This window comes from Glandiceps talaboti, chromosome 10, assembly GCF_964340395.1.
Source record: "Glandiceps talaboti chromosome 10, keGlaTala1.1, whole genome shotgun sequence".
Taxonomy (NCBI): domain Eukaryota; kingdom Metazoa; phylum Hemichordata; class Enteropneusta; family Spengelidae; genus Glandiceps; species Glandiceps talaboti.
The window spans coordinates 6713300-6732731 of record NC_135558.1 but is presented as its reverse complement, the minus strand read 5'-3'; the positions used below and the strand labels follow the sequence as shown (position 1 = coordinate 6732731).

Below are 19432 nucleotides of genomic sequence, written 5' to 3'. Positions count from 1 at the left end.
TATTGTTACTTGGTTTTTGGTGGAAGATTGAAGAATACATAACAATACCGGTTGACAACCGATTCAGGATTGATGTGTGATGGGTCAACGCCAACCAATTTCTGCGCTACGCACGTGACATTTTAGTTGGAGTACAAGTGTTTTGCTACCATTTCAGATCTGAGTAAAAGAAACTCGCCTGCTTTTGGATTTTATCTGTAGTTAAATATAGCATCAATAATTCTATATTCGCCATATTTGAATTGAAAACATTTTTAGATTGAACAGTGTTTTTTTGGGGGGGAAATATTATAACTAATAACTAATACTTTCAGAAATTTGACAAAAGAACTTAATCTTTTCAAATAAAAAGCAAATAAGTAAATAAACACTAAAATGAATAAATAAACAAATAAAACAAGCAGTATTAAAGAGGCTGAGAGGTTCATTTGTCATTCGTCTGTTCATTCTAGCTACTGTGCTTCGACACATGGTGGCGCTGTTGAATAAAGACGTACTAGGGTTTTCACCATGTCAACAGTATACATATCTAACTCGTCCTAAGTAAATCAGTGAATGCGCTGTGCGTTGCATCCAAATTTAGGTATGACCTGACAGTATTTTCATGACAAAATATTGTCTGTCCTGTACTTATAGACAGTATACAAATCTTGATATGTAGGCGATAACAAGTAACAGTTACTAGCACATATCGTTATCAACGGACACACCTTTCCCAAAATACATCAATCTGTTAATAACACAATTTCTATTTTTCTGGAATGTCTATTTACATATTACACTCTTGCTTCACATATCAGCTATCATATGGTCAACGTCGTCATACTTTCTTTCGTTTCAGTTTTGTCATCAAAAGATATCACAAATGATATTTGGACTGGAAGCCTAGCCTGCATGCTCAAAGTTGTCAAACTTATTGCCACAAATGTCGGACTTACAATTCACACCTTCGCCTCTTTGTTTCTAAATCTGTTCTTCTGTTATTAAAATTGTCTCTGTTGTTCTTCTCTTTCTCAACTGTACTTTTTTCTTGAATATATAATGTGTCGGGGTCACTGACTCGACTAGTTCAGATTGAACAATGTATGTGATGTGTCTATGTGTCTATGTGTCTATGTATTTATGTATCTATCTATCTATGTATGTATGCATATCATTATCTCCAAACCTCTCGCTAAAATGTAGTGCACTTCGTAAATGTTGTATCTCGATTTCAGTATCCCAACGCACAATAACCTCATCAGCTCTGTTCTTCCAATTAAACCTGACATGTGTTATACATGTATATTTACACCTTGGGAACTTTTATTGAATAATAACTTAGCGTAAAATTAAGTACTGAATAATCAGTCTAAAAAATGTGCTAATATGATGAATTGCAGAAAATATTTAAGAAATAGAAAACTCCGCCCACCAAGAATTTGAACGTTACAAGTTGCCTACGCCATATGGTGTCAACCATATCACCAGAGGGCGCTACAGCAGCTATCTCAATAAAGTTAAAGCAGTATCGTGTCTGTCGTTTACCACTATTTTAACGGCACAAATCGTTCTAAAAATTGTTCTTTGGTATTCCTCTGTTAAAATACGAATAATCCAAGTGGTAGCTCAATGCCTTTGATCATAAATACCACGCGAAGTTGAACCAAAGTCCTAATAACTTTCTGATGGCACTCCGGGTTCGAGGCAAGTCATACTAACGGTCAAATCGCACCATGGTCTTCAAATAAGACATAGATTATATATATATAGTATTGCTATGGCGTAATGATGAGATAAAGCATTCATTAAACCGGCATATTACATTAGGAGACGAGTAAAAGCGACAGCTATATATTTACTTGCACAGTGTAGTAGGTCAGATGTTGACGATAAGCGACATTTATTTGTACGATGAGGGCGCCAAACAATATGAAATGTTGCATCTTCGTAGATTCAAGTAGATTTCACAGATTTGAAGACGTATAATCCTCACTTTTGGCGCCATTGTACGATGTCACGGACTTCAGGTGGATGACGGATGTACTGAACAACATAAAATGAGTGAGATTTCAGAATATCTCGCAAGTAAAATAAAGATGTTTCACCGATCATTTTTTTACAGGAACCAATTTACGATTTGGACGTCAGCCATGTGCTCCTTACCGTTCAGTTAAATACACGTACTTTCCCGTTGATAGCTTGTAATGATGCCAAATACATCAAAGTATGTCTTGACATTTTTATCTCAACAACAGTTTCATATCACACAAATGATGTACGCTTTCCCTTTTGAGGGGAATAATCCCCACCAATTCGATTGTTCCAAATTTCTGCTGGAGCCGTTCACACCTCACACTCTACTGACGGATTTTCTATCCTTAGCCGGTGGTTCTGAAACTAATAATGAAAAAAAAGGTAACGCCAAAACCTGATTATTGAACATACCAGAACGACAGACGTTTCAATGTTTCAGACTCGAACATCTTCATGACTAATTCGAAAATAAGAGAATGGCGGGACAACACCTGACCTATTTTGGGTTTTTATTTTCTTACACATTGATATTTTGCTGATAAGATGCAACATATCAAAAACTTTGGATAACAATTATTGTCTTGTAGTGTTTTTGAAGTCTTGAAAGAGAACTTGATTGCGATGTAAAATTTATCTCATTTGCTAAGAAAATGAAGCCCAAAACATATCAGAAGATGTTGGACTCAATTTATCTAATCGACTTTCTCGGTACATCTGTTGTTGGTAATAACACAAACTTAGATATGGCCGATCACACACAACGAGAAAACCGACATAAAAGGGAGTAAATAATATATGTACAGCTCTAAATATTTTTTGTCAATCAGATATTCAATAATTGATATTTCAGCGCTATGCATGCCATGTTTTAAGACTTTACTTCGTCAGATTGTTTTAGATTCATGTGTTTTGACTTTTTTTCTCAGTTGATGAGTTTAAGTGTGAATATTGTAATGTGTCCGTCTTCCCATTTAAGCGCACTTTTATTTTGCGCATGTTGTGGTGTTTGTTTTACGATTTTATTGTTGGAGCCTGTTAATGGGACTAGTCCCGTAGGTCATCCTTGGAATAAATACATAAATATTGACCAAATTTGCACACAAATGTATGAAATTGAAACGTTCGCAAATTGTCATAAAATGCAGCCACATTTGTTTGACCTTTGTGTAAATATCAGATTCTATCGCTGCCCGTGTTTTGTACTCCCCAATGCACGAAATCAATGGAGGAATAGGGAACTTGCAAACCCGCCATGTTGAATGTTGCATCATGGGAAATGTGATAATAAATACTTATCAATTAGTATTGTAAACAATGTTGATACATTGTTTGTAACCACAAATAATCAATTCATAGTTACTCTGACAATTGTGGGAGGTTTATTTTATCAGTAGCTCCAGATTATAATAACCACAGGTAATCCCACAGTCCTTTGCGTCCGAGCATGCTCAGTCTGGATTGCAAGTTCCCTTTTGCTTTGAATAGACGTGATTAAAACTTACCTTGTAGGTGAATTCCTTTTGTGGTTTTTCCACCATGCTATCAGAAGAAGGCGGCGAATTTGAATATCGTCTGGTGGTGAACGATGATTGGTAGGTGAATGACGTCATTCTGAAATGACATGCAGAGTGACTTCATTTTGTAAAAAAGCCACCGATATTTCATTATACTTAGTGAGTTTATAAAAAAAGGCAAGAGTTGTACACGAACTTCATGTTTATCTGTCTTAGATATATAGTTACAAATACTTACAAAAGCATCCTGTTAATTTTGTCATATGTTTTTAATTGGAGATTTCTTTCTGTATTTGCTTGAACGAGAACTATCTTTATGATGAATAAATCTATATGGTACCAGTAACCTATACAGGCCCGTTGATTAATTTAGTATATAGACAGACAGACAGATGGGTCGACGATTTCCTAACCACTCGCTGGCTATGCAAGTGAAGTAGATCGTCTACAAGGATTCATCTTTCAAAGTTGTACATATCGCGTAAAAACTGTATGCAACGTGACAAGAATACAATGTCTTGAAAAGGACTCTGTCCCTCGCCGTCTGTGGAATTACGAAGTTGATGAACATTTGTGGTATATGTTTTGTAAGTTTCAACTTTGTGTTATTATATCACAGTCCTTGTTCATGGTAATAATATGCATCATCTCTCGCAGTGACTATTCCCTATCGCTTGTATAATTTATTTATGTATTTATTACATACCATCCAACAGGCATTGCCCAATAACAGGAGGAAGTATTGACTTTGAAACAGCCGAGTATTTTATGCTTCCACACCGAAAAAAATGGACTGTAAGGTAAGTTGTGCGTATTTTATGTGTATAGTGATAACCTTACCTGTAACTATCTCTTGTTAGAAATTTCCTTTTCATGTGTATATTCCTTGCTCGGCAAATACATAACACAAGTAATGTAATACCCGGTGTTCCAATAACGACCACTCCAACTGCTATTTTAATTTGAGTGTAGTCTGGTGGTGGTGGCAAATCTACATGTTTGTTTGTAAAAAAAAAAGATAGGTTTATAATCAATGTGAATGTGTGCAGTCTTGTATCCTAGTGAATAACATATAAAGAGGAAACATCGTGAAAAGATCGACGTGATAAGCGTCAAAAGAAAACTGCCAAGAAAATGTGTTTAACAGAGAGCCCCCCCCCCCCCCCCCCATGTCTGAAATTTTATGTAAGTTTGACCTTTTGAGGAGATATTGTCTTTGATTTGATCTACTGTCCCTCTACGGTGACCTTATATTTATTGCATTTTGTCACTGTCATTCAAACGAATGTTTGAGTAAATTGACGGTCGTATACTATGTCTTACGTACCATTTGCTGTTTCTAACAACGCTGGTGTGTCTTCCGTCGCATTGAGTATAATGAGTTTTATGTTGCCTCCTGGTATAATATCACTTACATACGTTTCTGTAAAAAAAAAATAGAATTTATATATGTTAACTCAGACAACTATTCGAATGTATTAATCACGTTCGGATGAGTATATTTTAATCGTCGAACAGTTGGTTGAAATAACTATATAAAATCAGGGGAGTCTTTCCCGAATAAAGTTTGAAAAAACAAGACTCCGTGGATTAGTTCTCGATCATGACTGTAACTTCCCGCCAAAATTATTCACTCAAAATATGTTGTCCATAGAATTCTGACACGACACATCTTTATTTTCAAGATTTAAATAATTGAATACGACCTAAAAATTGGGATTCACGTTATATCCCGGATGTAACCAACTTACAAAAGTGGGTCGTCAAATATTTCTTGCAATGACTGGTCTAAGGCTAAGCTTTACATAGATTAAACATCGTAAAAGAAGGCTTCCTCGTTGAAATCCACTCCCATGGGGGAAACACGGTAAATTAAAGATGTTCATGTTTTATACATAATAGTAAGAGGTGGGAGTTTGTGATCCAAGGAGTAGAAGTTCATATTTGGTGCAGATCATTAATTTTCCCTTGCCACCGTTATACGGCTTAGCGCGCCACCTTTTTTGACATGTTAAGAGCAGACGTAATGATTAATCGTAAAATGTTATATTTCTCCCCGCCTGTGAATGTCAGTTGTTCGCTCTCTGAGAGATTATCGTCTGCATATGGAAATAAAGGATGGTTTTGATTTCCCGCCCTCGTTAAAGCTGTTAGTCCATTTTGAGGGTGCAAAAAGATCGAGATACCAAAGCGTTTACACGTATGCATGCGACCATCTTATATTGACATAATGAAAGAAAATATTCAGCAGCTGCCGAAATGTCTAATATTTGTCCAATTCTGAAATTAATTATGAAGAAATTCAGTGCTACCTTACATCGTTCGTTGTTGTACACGCGTTTACAAAAACACCTTTATAACTTGACGGATACTTTCGACCTGTTGTCTAATTTTGACACTAATATATCATCTTGTTCTAATGTCCGCGGCACCGTTACTTCCGTCGTATTTTAATATATTCTAAAAAAAAGAAAATATTACCCAGCACAGTATGACTAAACTGTTGTTGCAAATTTATTGCTTTACCTTTTGGGATATCAGCACGAGTGTAATAGCAGTAAGATTCCTTCTTGTAATTTCCGCCCTCAACGATGGCGGGCACAACATGGCTTGTTTGATTTTCAGTGTCTCTGATTGCATTATTACTGTAGCTCCATTCCAAGTATTCTGTTTTTACCGTCATTCCTTTAATTTCTTGGCAACTACTCCCAGCTTGAAGCGTATAAAATGGACTTGTGATGGGAAATTCGACCGCTTCATTCGCAATCGCTGGCTCCCGACAGCAAGAAAAAGAACTCAATCTACCATCCATATACCCGGAAGGTGAAAGAGTGCCCTCTAGTGACGTTATCCCGTTAGGCCATGGCACCGTTCCTATAAGAATAATAGTTTACAATCTGTCACGTTTCCTAGGTATGATGAAAAGTGTGTAGTGAAAGATATTGATCACGTGTCAGTCACTATTTGGTCATGCGTGACTTGATCGATTTGTCCAGCTAATACGTCTGCTGCAGCTGCTTTCAAAAAAAAAATTTAAACACCGACCTTGTTTTTTGAAACTGTGATCCTAAACTGTGCAATTCTTTACCTAGACATAAGGCGAGCATCAAATCTGAATACTTTCAATAACAATTTGAAGCTAAATTTAAACCACTGACAGTACTGTTGCTTTGTAATCTGGCTCCATAGAATTATGATTGATTGATTGATTGGTTGGTTGGTTGGTTGGTTGGTTGGTTGGTTGGTTGGTTGGTTGGTTGGTTGGTTGGTTGGTTGGTTGGTTGGTTGGTTGGTTGGTTGGTTGGTTGGTTGGTTGGTTGGTTGGTTGATTGATTGATTGATTGATTGATTGATTGATTGATTGATTGATTGATTTAACTAACTATAATCAGCATTTTCTTGAGGTTGATTGACAACCTAGTTACAATGACATGACCTATATACTACTACAATTGACTGGTTCTATTGGTCTTTTTGAAATTTCATTAACTAGATTGGCGAAAAAAATCTGTCATGAACCTTTTCTCTTTATGTATGTCATAAAATATTAATAATTGTCGGCAAAACGTACATTTTCAAACAACCTCTCAATTAATGAAAAAAATGTTAGTGTTCAAGCCTTTCTGTGACCCCCAAACAATATTCCCTTCTCAACACTTTGCGAAGTGATTAATACTGTCTCAGAAATTCTATTTGAATCTTGGTTTTATAGGGAACTGTAAAAGTAAATTGCTTGCCGTGCATAAACCCCCCAGAATTTATGAGAATTCAATCACATACACAGCATCAATTTCCCAATCTTTCCACTCAAAAGATTTGTGTCTACCAAAGGTCAAAGAGCAACTTTTGATTTTCAGGATAGTTCCCGCCAAAACTTGTATTATACATTTTTTTTCATATTTCATCCCTGAATGGTAAATGTCGAGAAAACTAAATCAGCTGCTACCAATTCAGAAACAGAACGTCAGCTTCTCTTTTAAATTTATATATTTTTTTCAAATATAGTTGATACAGCTCTTTCATGTTACCGTTACCGGCTATTTGAGAAACCAGCAAAAAACACTAAGAAACTGCACATGCTACACTTTAAGATATTTTTTTTAGCTAGATTGAATAAAAAGCAGACATTTTTTCTTCCATAAAAAGGAAGAGATGTACTGTGTGTATGTGTGTCTTTATGTCTGTCTGTGTCATCTTTTTCTCCAAAACGGCTGGCCCAATTCAAATGAAATTTGGCACAAATGTTCTGTTGAGTAATGGCAAGAACTGATTAGGTTTTGGTAAAAACGCCATGAATATTAATGATCAATTTGCATAATTAATCGATAGATCGTCTGGTCGCACACATGCTACATTTTTAAAAAGTGCACCACCAACGTCGATGTAAGGTAAACCAGGCCGGAAGCTAAGGTACCTATGTATCAAGCTGTTGTTCTACACTGAGAAAGACTCTGTTTTCAGGGGTTTCAAGTGTTTGTATTGATATTTTTGTTGAATCTGAAGATTACTACATCAAAGCAAGGAGGTGAGCACTGAAAATACACATCATCTGTAAGCTTTATTGCAAAAATATACAGTCACGATCATCTGCTCACTCCACACCTTTCACGCATGTATACGATTTGGAGCAGATGGTGTGTCTGTCAATCTCGATCGAAACAAGAATGTATACACTTTACCCAGGGACGAAGTAGGGCAATAATACCTTATCACTTCACTGTATTAAAGTTAGTTCAACTGTTACCATGCATACCATGAAGTATGTAAACTTTCTGATGTGTAATAGCAATGTTATGCGGGTCTCAAGACTAACCTTATGGAAGGCATTCAGTTTAAATCTGGTGTCTAAAATGAAATGAACCAATGTACCCAAAACAGACATCCGTCAAATGTAGACATCAAAATATTGGGGCCCGTGTGTGCATCTAGTTGCAATAGGCTTAAATTATTTATTTCATCGTAGACAACATATAGCGAGAAATTGCAGTCTTTCTATCTTAACATAGAGTAGAATATGCAGTTTCTTATTTGTTTCTGCGTGGTTGGATCAAAAAGAGCAAGTGAACGGTAACTTGGAACAGGCTGTAATAAGCACTGGGAAATATCGTAAATGGAGTTGTTGCAATTAAATTATATAAAGAAAAACTCCTAAAAGTATATTTTTTAAAAGTCAAATGTAACTATTTGTTCTTGTAGCACCGTACTTACGCTCACAAGTAAAGATAGCTCACCTTTTGTGAAGCCGTCAGGACAGCTCTGTGCGTGTACCGTTGATGCAATCGTAGCTGCAAATGTTGGCTCTACTGGAACGTACGGAACTTCCTCTACCTTCAACTGTTTTACATGTAATATGCAATATCTTCCCTTGGGCCAATTTCCTGCCCGTTCATCTTTGCTTTCTTGAATGAAATCTCCTTGAGTTCTACTACATACATCAAAACGTACATAATCACTCTCAATATCTATTGACAAATGCGTATCTTTTCCTAGAATTGAAACAGTTTCTCCGATCTCTGTAGTCAGGTTGAAATACAAAGACGTTGTTTCCCATATTTCAGAAGGACCTGAAAGAAAACATGTGATACTCTGTGTGAATATATAACAGGGAGAAGAATGTCAAAAACATAATCCTAAAATTAACAATATTCAAAGATAATTACAAAGGCATAGAACATGATAAAGTTGAACCCATTTTATTTGACGAAAGAAATAAGCTGCTCTTCATGACTACAGTGACTTTTCGTTAACTTACAAAATTAATTCTGAATACGAAAAAAAAGCCTGCAGAGGAATCTTTTACATGGAGGATGTCTCGTCCAGCTGTCGTGGTAATGCTATAGACATCGATTTAACAATCTATATAGTGAAACTGGTAAAATTGACCTCATAGCATCACCTATTATAGTATTTATGAATAATGTAAGTAAATTAGCATAACATTATTTTAAAACGTTCTTCATTAAAAATGCTCTACCTTATTACATAACAAGATTCAGATTTTAATTTCAAAGAAATGTTTTCAATGCGTCTGTTCTTAGTGGTAAAACAAAACTGCATGTTTTAAGGTATACTTAATACTAAACGCAAACGATATTGCAACCTTCTGTACGGTTAAACCGCAAATAATGTTATTTTATCGTTTTGCTTCACAAAAAGAGTGTTCGTACCAACACGTTTATACGGTATCATAGCAACGAGATGTAACGTTTGAATAAGCAGTCACTGTTCACTTATCTACAGTACTATAATAGTACACATGTCTTCTCTTGCAGTTGGTTGCTATAAACCAGATGTAAACTGAATGTCTCCCTCCCGTAACGGCAAAACCATACATTTTTGTTCCTACACACATTGTTGGAATGCTTAATTCTGAGCTGTAGCTATCATACACGATGTACCCCTTAATTGGAAAATTAATTATATGAAACTACATGAAATTAGAAGCTTCCATATTGCCTAATCATCGAAAATCATTAATTATGCAAATGAACCATCAGTATTATAAGTTACATCAACAAGTGTTAAAGGACACACGTTGGGGACCAAACACTTTTTACCTGGGCAACCGGTCCGAGGCATTGGTAGTGCATAGAGTCCAGATGGCCATTCTGTTAGACCTTAGAAGAAAGAGAACAGGCGGTTATTCAAAATAAACAAGTCTTCTGCACTCGAAGACGTAGCTACTGTGCTCTTCACTGATGTCTAAATTGTGGTCCTACAATTCAATGACAAGTTCATAACATGATACATAGAATGATATTAATTGATACAAACACACTACAGTAGAAAACTGACTTCGACTATACATATTACGAGACGTGTCCATATGAGACGAGGTCGATCTGACTAGACAGCCTTTCTCTTTCAACATGTAATTAAATGGTGTATCAATCAAAAGTATTTACTAATAGCTTTATTTAGCAAATAACTATTCAAGCCTCAAGATTGGTAGTAAAAGTCAAAGGTCAGTTTTAAACAGAAAGATGACCTTGAAACGTTAAAGCAGGTGTAGACACTTGAATGGTGTATCTAGCTAGATACAAAACTTCGAATTCAGTCTGCTATTCGACATTGACTATGGGGTCAAAGGTCAAGGTATTACAATTAGATACTTTTCTGAAACTTCTGTGTATTACATTTCTTGGGTTGTGGTATATTGATCTTGAAAATGCTGGTCAAGATCAAAGCTCAAGTCTCATTAGAAAGCTTATAATTAATAGATGTGGGGATAGACACTTGTATATATCAGATAACAAGCAAAACGTGATTTTCTTCACAACACCTATGTTGAAGCTAAAACATCAATATTCAGTGTGTCCTGTTCTTCCCCGAATCTTAATAGTCGTTTCGTATTAACCGATAAGCCTTCACAACCACCCACATACACACATTTGACCTCGAGAGCTACATCTGTAACATGTTATAAACCTGTACACGCTTTTCATTTTAAATTCTCTTTTTAAATTTCAGTGCCTCGCGGAGAATAAAATTAGACGCCTAGTGATATGGATTGTCGAGGAGTTTAAATGTATTGTTGTTAATTTTGCTTCCAACTTGATATTTTAGGTAGTTACTTTTAAAATATTATGTGTCATAGTTACGAATACTATTGGTGTCGGCAATTTTTTTTCCATATCTAGGCACTTTGCCCAAACTGTGTGTGTAGTCACAAGTTTGCAATGACATCATCAATTTATGTAGACAACATATAATGACATCGACAGTTCATGTACTGATGATGAGATCTCATCACTTGTTTTTGCATGTTAATTGTTATATGTTACAACAAACTCGAAAATTTGAAGTTTTCGTTTTAACATAGTGAGTATTTTGTTCATTATAAGTATAAAAGCTAAAAATAATTTTCCTTCCGAAACTTTGAAAAGTTTTGAACTTGAACGTAACCAGTTATTTTGGTGGTCATAAAGGGAGAGTGCGCCATTTAGATGTGATTGCTACACGATTCCTGAAATTTGATCGAGTAAGTTTGGCATTGCAACTATTGTCAAGGCCAAGTACATATATCTGAATACAACATAGACACTTCCACTGACGTCATGTGTATTTGTTTGTCACAATCTATGTATTAGTCAAGCTTGACAGAACGAACATTGCTGTTATCGTGAAACTCGTACCCGCCCAAATTTGTCTTAATTATTTGCATATGTGGTCCATGGACTTGATTAGTTCCAAGGAACTATTTCCATGGCCCTCACTAGACTGTCGACAGTCGCTCGCGCCTTTTACCCCCCTACGTTTTATCTAAACTCCGATCCGGCGCAACACTATCGCAAACTGATATCGAGGGCCGAAGGCCCGAGTGATCGAAGGCCGAAGCTTGGGCCTTCGCAATTCGGCCCTCGAAATGAAATCAGTTTGCGATTATACTAATGTTGCGCCGGACCGGAGTTTAGATAAAACGTAGGAAAAAAGGTGCGAGCGACTGTCGACAGTCTAGGCCCTCACCAGAAATGCTCTTTCTGTTGCTTTCAAAGTCTGTGTATATACTTTACTTCTCTTCAATTTCTGTTCAATTTCATTTTCGACGGAAATAGTCATGGCACATTAAACTTAACGGGAAAATATCTGTTTTCGATTGCACGGATATCGATGTTCTGATAGAAAAATAGTAACCATTGCGGGGATTTTTTCGGATCATTACTCTTGATAATAAGAAAGAAATCACTTTCTGAGCGATAGAATCTATCAGCCGTCACAAAAATATAAAAATTTACGACCACTCCTAAGTTCCCATATTCACATCTAGAGTCTACACAAAATACAAATCTTGGTGAAAACTATAAAATAATAACGAGTTTTAAATATGTACTTCTTATCTGGTTTCAATCACATCATAAAAGTGTTCGGCACTTTTAGAGATAAAAGTGTGTAAATCAAGTGTCGGGGAAAGAGAATTATTGATTGGGGTTGAACAAATTTATTATTACATGGTTTGTATGGATAACAACGTACTATGATCTCTGTGGAAAACTGTCATCAGACTTTATGTCCTTTGAGGTAAACGATAGTCAGAATTTGATGACCTCTGTGGAAAACTGTCGTCAGAATTGGTGACCTTCATAGAAAACTCTTCAGAATTTGATGACCTTGTGGAAAACTATATAGTCAAAATTTGATGACCTTTGTGGAAAACTATCTTCAAAATTTGATTGAATTTTGTGGAAAACTGTCGTGCGGAAAACTCGTCAAAATTGAAGGTTGAATATTCACCATGTAGAGACTCTTGAAACACTTAAACATGCGTCAGATTACATCAATGCGAGTTGGTGATCGGGTTTACTTGGAATTTTAACCTCTGTCAGAATATAACTATCTTAAATCGCTTGGCTGCATGTCATCGATTACACATATAATAACTCGGTACTTTGAAGCCAGTCATTAAAGACTTTTGATTTAATTCTATGGTTTGTCAACCTACGTTCATGCAAAGGTCAAGTCACAATCACATCAACGTAATTGAGTTATAACTTCATTATATCATGAACACTCTAATAAATCAAATAAGTGTAAAGTTGTGCTTTGATATAGAGAGCAGCTCAGATATTAAACAATTGAGAAATTGAATAATCAAATTGTCGATCAACAAGAGAGACTCGCAATTAGGAATTGTTGAAGTAAAGCGATATCGTATATTTAATCAGGCGTCCCCATGTTCAGATAAGCTGGGTTTGTGTCTACTGCAGCAATGTATAAATGTCAGCCTACTCGTTTTACCGAAGGCAGTTCTCAAGTGTGGATATTGTCTGTGAGGAAACCATTTTGGTTAAACGTCCGTTTGAAAAGTTTATACTCGGATATAAGAGGCCAATTTCTACAAACCCACTTACAAAACTGACAGAACGAGACAAAAGATAAAAGGCGCCAAATAGCACAAGAAACATAGAAATGAAACCTAAAATACCTCTAAAAGGAACAAAGAAAAGTTAAAAGCAGACACTTTAAAAAAAAAAAAAAAATTAAATTTCCAATACAACTGCAAGACAATACAAAGGCAAACAATACATTACAGAGAAAGCACAGGACGTACAAACGGAGAGGGGGGGAGAGGGTTAGTTAACTTAATTAAATAAATTAATGCATAGGGTTGGAAATAATTACAATTGATAAAGAATAATGTAACAATATCTTGAACAGAAATATATGTTATGAAAGGACTAAGCACAGAATCCTAACTTAATCACAGAAATAAAAACTAATCCCTACCCAGATGAAAAACCAGTTGCATGACTTGCAGTAACGTAATAATTACAAAGCTAATGATTCCCATTTATGCTTCAGGGCCCCTCTGCGAGCAAATTTAATTTCCATATCCCTAACAGTTTTGAGATAACTAATAAATGATCCAAAATTGGAGTCTGGACGCCTTTCAAGTAACCGAGCTTTATACAAAAAAAATTGCCTAAGATGATAAGGTGATTGACTAAATTGAAGATTTTGGCGCAAATGCCAAACTTACCAAAAATGACATCTGACATAGACAAATGAATATCAGGAACAAAATTAAGGAGTAAAATAAACTTGTCCCAAAATACTTTAGCTGCAGGACACTTTCAATGGAGGTGATGTAAATCTTCATTTTCAGGGCACCTGGTGTCTTTAATTCCCCATGTATTTAATTTCTGGTTTGTGGCGAGAATGTTATGCAAGATTTTAAACTGAAAATTCCTGATTTTTTCCTCCGTGTTTACCCTAAATGAAAGATTCCATATAGTTTTCCAGTCAACTATGAACAATCAAAGGAGGAATCCCATTTCCCCAATACCGTTGGGGCTTGAAAAACAGTGTAATAACAAATCATATACTTCCTTTGCATTAACCTTATCAAGTCGTTTTCCTCCAACTTTCGGAACAAAGTGATTCACAATAGGTGTTTGAATAATATTGGGAATATGTGATCTCATCTCTGTCTTCCATTTACTTGGGATTGCATCTAGTAAACCAGCATAAGATAAAAAGTCAATTTGAACTTGGAATTTCTGTTTGAAATCATTCCAAGAGAGAATATTACCATAATGATCAAACAGATCCCTAATGTATAATATACCCCGATCATACAGCCTTCTATAAAACACTGATTTTCCTCCAATCCTAATATGTGAATTATTCCAAATAATCTCCTGAGCTATATCAAGACTGGTTGACGGTTTCTTCCCTTTTACTTTAAAGTTTGAAAGAGTAAACCAACTGTTTCGTTTAACGCCTCTTTGTAAAACAAAGGCAAGTGACCCAAGCCTAAGTTCTTGATTTTTTCAAGCGTCTGACCGGACTTTGGAATTAAACTAATTACCGCTTCACATTGCGAAGCTGACATTTCGCCTTGATTAAAAGCATAATTAAGGGCGGCCGTGAAATGGTCTCCCAAATCATCCCATAGAGCTACATAGAATTCCACAGAAAGGCCATCCGAGCCTGGCGACTTATTTTTCTGCATTGACTTCAATATTTCATAACATTCAGACACTTTACATATACACAAAGACATGGAAAAGACATGTTGAATTTTACTGACCATCGAATGCCTGGCCCTTTCTTAAAAAATATCGAAAGAAAGTTTTGGCCGCGAGCTCTTAGGTTATGAAAAGATATCATTCTTGAGTAAAAATGAAAGTTTTTCTACATTAAGTCAAGATAGGGTTTGTCTAAAAATACTCGCTTTCGGGTGCTCGATGGAAAATTGTAGTGTACTTGTTCTATGAACGCGCTTATGTATTTCAATGAAACTACATTGGTAACCTAGCAACGATACTGGGGCTGTGGCATATAGACATACTCATACATCCCAAAATGTTTTAAAATGTCATAGCCTCTCTAGAACAAGTAGAAAAAAGAATTAGTGATATTCAATCCAATGAAGAGGAAAGTCCTACGTTTGCACTATTACAGTATATACAACATAACTACAGTATACATACAGCATAATTACAGTATTCTAATTACAGTGCACACAGCATAAATACAGTACACATAGAATAATTACAGAACACAGAATAATTACAGTACACACAGCATAATTACAGTACAGACAGCAGTACACAACATAATTACAGTACACACAACATAATTACAGTACACAGAATAATTACAGAACACAGAATAATTACGGCACACACAACATAATTAAAGTACATACAACACAATTGCAGTACATACAACGTATTTACAGTAAATATATACAACCTAATTACAACATATACATACAAGGGTGTCCTGTACTGTCCATCTCTGTTACAGCGAATATAATAGGACTCTGAAATCTAATATCAGGGAGTAAAGTTTCTCACGTCTTGCGAAAGTATTAAATATCCCCAATATGATATATGACACAAGGACTGCATGTTTATCAAAGGATTGGAATACTCTATAATGCGATTTTCATTATTCGCCATTCTCTCGCGGTTTCTTCATCTCGACCAGAGGTATCTGTTTAAATATCAGGGGAGGGCAATAGCTACCATGCGGTTCTTTGTCCTCACTTCAGTTACATCATCCCAACTAGTACAAAGTTTGGAAATGTGTCTTACAACTGCAGTGAAGCTCTCACTACGTACATGTATGACATAGGTTATTTATATTAATGACATTGTTTTAGTTACCAAACCACTGAATACCACCCTCTCGGTTACCAAGACCTTTGACCTTTTGACCTTTAATACAGACTGTATTATTACTATTTCTCGACATAAAATGTTTGCGATTTTGTTTCAAAGGAAAAAACAACTCTGTGTAATTTGGCGCCAAACAAATTATGCTACTTAAGAAAATAGGTTTACCTTACATTACAGGTGATCACACGTACCTGTCCTCGGCGATAGTATAAAATTTGACAAATTACGTGTATAACAGCCCATTTGCTCATCCAGTGCAAACGAATTGTATTAAATACTTATATGTCTCCATCAATTTTTCACAGTTAGTATTATCAATAATTTAATAAAGACACATGGGAATAGTGGGTTCCGCGCATTCGCATGATGCTGAAATGCACAGAGTTAATGAAAAATGATTTCATTCCATACTCATTGATATGCTGTAGATAAAAAAATATGCTCATAGTGGCAGGAATGACGATAATGTAAGGGTATTAACTTTGTTGATTGATGGCTAGACATAATGCAATTAGAGCTCAATTAGAATTTTCTTAGCTAGCTGCTATATTGCTATTCATTGTTCATCATCATGCCAGATCCGTTAAAAGCATGGGTCAACTGAGGTCACGAATAGCTCGATCGGTATCTCAATTTTTATGAGGCAAGAGTAACATTTCAGTCAATTTTAATCTTAAATATTCATCGATCCGATATCAATTCGTTAGACTTATCTGCAAGGAAAATGCATGTGGCTAAGTTTTTATGTTCCGTGACGATAAAAGTGAATGAATCTTTATATTCATTTACAGCATTCAAGCCTAGGTAGAGAAGTTGTAGATACGATGTATCCGTCTCAGTAAACAATTACGCTTCCCTCGAGGACAATCAGAATCGCACGTCCGGGGCAATTTAAAGAACGTCCATCTCAACGACTACTCGATCATTAACAATAACACGGTGTTCGTCTCAGCAGGGAAAGAGTGATATAGTATTTTGAGTAATGCAATGTTACTCACAAGTAACAAATCTCAAGGCTCTTAAGTGTTCTGTGGCCTTGTTATTGTGGATTGGAGTTGGTGCGCGATTAATTTAACAATTTTATGTCTTCTTCAATACACAAATAATTAATGGAATTTACATTTTATTCAAATTAATTAGCTTAGAGATACGTTCCTAATAGATGTGCCAACTGGATTATTGGTGGCCACCCTGTCTAGAATACCAGCATAAAGTTGTAAATTTATGTGATTGCAGTATTAAACTTCTGCGCTGGGGCGAAAGGCCGAACGTGACAAACAAAAGCCTTCCTTTCTACTACAAGACGTGTAACAGACCGGTTTAAGGACACCATGCTCTCGTTGAAAAACCGTGCGAGTTAACTGAACACTCGATATCTGAACAAAAGGATGAAACAAACGAGGAGTTGTATTTGAAGGAGAGCTATCTGGAAACACTAACAAGAACTTAAATTTGTGTCAAGAGCACTCAGAGAACTTCCACTTGAATTGATCGTCGTCGTAAATTATTTGGCAGCGACTCAATCAAGCAAATTCACCCCAAACTGCTCTGAGACGAAAATGAAAAGGCACGTCCATACTTTGAAGCCAGGACCTGTAATTGATAAATACGCCCCACCTGTACTACTTCTAGTGGCTGTATCACACCTTAGCTGGTATGGGGGATACTTCCATATTATAAGAGTTAAAACATACTACTTCTAAAGTACACATGTAGACTTTTGAGTCTTTGAAACATCATTTAGAGGTTTGACCCGCATCTTTGTATAACACCTACGACTTTTCAAACATGATCATGTAGACTTTTGACCCTATTTTCGGGCGAAAATGAAGACTTTAGACCCCAAGTTTGCAAGCTCTGTAGAGTTTGTGCTTGTTTTTTTTTATTCTCCAGGGTCACCTTACTGTCAAGTATGCCAATCGCCCTCGCCCCCCACGGGTTGTGAAATCGCAGCATTTCACTGTCGATGTTTACTTTTCTAATTTCATCGTTTATGGACATATATGTTGATTTATTTTGAACACATTGTATAAAATTCTGTCAACTGGTGTAGTTAATAAATTATTTACATCAGTGCCTGGCCACACACTAAGTTTGATACAATCCCTGACAAGTTTACACGTCGAGGTAGTTAATGACCGGATTGCTATTGGCAGCAGACATCACTTTCCATCGTATGGTAACAGTAAGATAAATCTCTCAAGTACTTTGAACTTTTTGGCTCTAACTGGAAAATCACATTTCTCTACTTCTTCAAAATTCAGGTGGGCAGTATCATGCTAATATACTAATAATAACCTCATTTGTTCAAACGTGACAGTCATTTGATTTCCCGCGTTTAACATGATAGTATCTTCCCTGGCTATGCCTCACTTCGGTTTTAGTTTAACGTTTCACAACCTTTAAATTTTTATAACGCCAATGAGTCAAGCAATTCCATCAGCACTAAGTATTGCCGTTGTTACACAACATGGCTAGTTTTGATGAGCAGCGCCAACTTGGCGAGAATCATGACAGTAAATATTCGAAACAACATAAATATTTGTAAAGTTACGTAACTAAATTTATGTCTCATTGTTAAGAAAATTTACCACAAAATCCAATCCGGCAAAAGTAAGATTTGGTTTAGTAAGAATCTAAGTTAGAAGTCAATTTTCCAAAAAGGCAGAAAAACACAAGAATTTTACCAGACATTTTGGCGGGAAAGTATGTCATGGTAGTAGTGATTGGGTCATTACACAGATATTGTACTATCGAAGACAAGTTGGATTGTATCGATTAAACTTAAAGGTCACAACTGAGTTGCCTACAGCAATATCCTTATGTTTATTTTGAGTGTTATTTGAACCCAGACTATACCCTTATGTTCGTGCCATCAAGATTGACAGACTCAACATGTCTTTGTTCAAACCATGCCACTGTCAGTAAACTGACTAGTTTCACTGCTGTCTAATCAAACACACACACACGCACGCACGCACACACACACACACATACATACATACACACACATACATACATACATACACATAATCAGACAGAGTCAGTGGAAATCTTCAACCATATATTTGTGTTACCAATATGATACAGAATTTGTGATTTATATTAGTTTTTTCTTAGATTGATGTGAACAGCTACTTGCAAGGGTATTAATATATCGATTAAAATTCTTTCGTTTGCTGTTAGAAATGACAAGACATAGCTTTCGCCCATCATTGAAATATCATTTGACGTGTTGTACACCGAAAAGTCAGTAAATCACATGTATTACAACGC

The 19432-nt window shown here is 36.0% G+C and overlaps 1 protein-coding gene across 3 annotated transcripts in view; it reads right to left on the bottom strand.

Annotated features, from left to right (window-relative positions):
- Positions 1-857: 857 nt before the first annotated feature.
- LOC144441068 (uncharacterized) overlaps positions 858-19432 on the bottom strand; it is a 51030-nt gene continuing 32455 nt past the window's right edge. For all 3 annotated transcript variants that reach the window (XM_078130592.1, XM_078130590.1, XM_078130591.1), the window contains exons 3-9: positions 10088-10147; positions 8762-9094; positions 6057-6404; positions 4858-4953; positions 4371-4521; positions 3519-3627; positions 858-2379 (exon numbers count right to left, since the gene is read on the bottom strand). In XM_078130592.1, the coding sequence (XP_077986718.1) occupies positions 2326-2379; positions 3519-3627; positions 4371-4521; positions 4858-4953; positions 6057-6404; positions 8762-9094; positions 10088-10147 (1151 nt within the window). In that variant the 3' untranslated portion in view covers positions 858-2325. The remainder of the gene's footprint in view (positions 2380-3518; positions 3628-4370; positions 4522-4857; positions 4954-6056; positions 6405-8761; positions 9095-10087; positions 10148-19432) is intronic.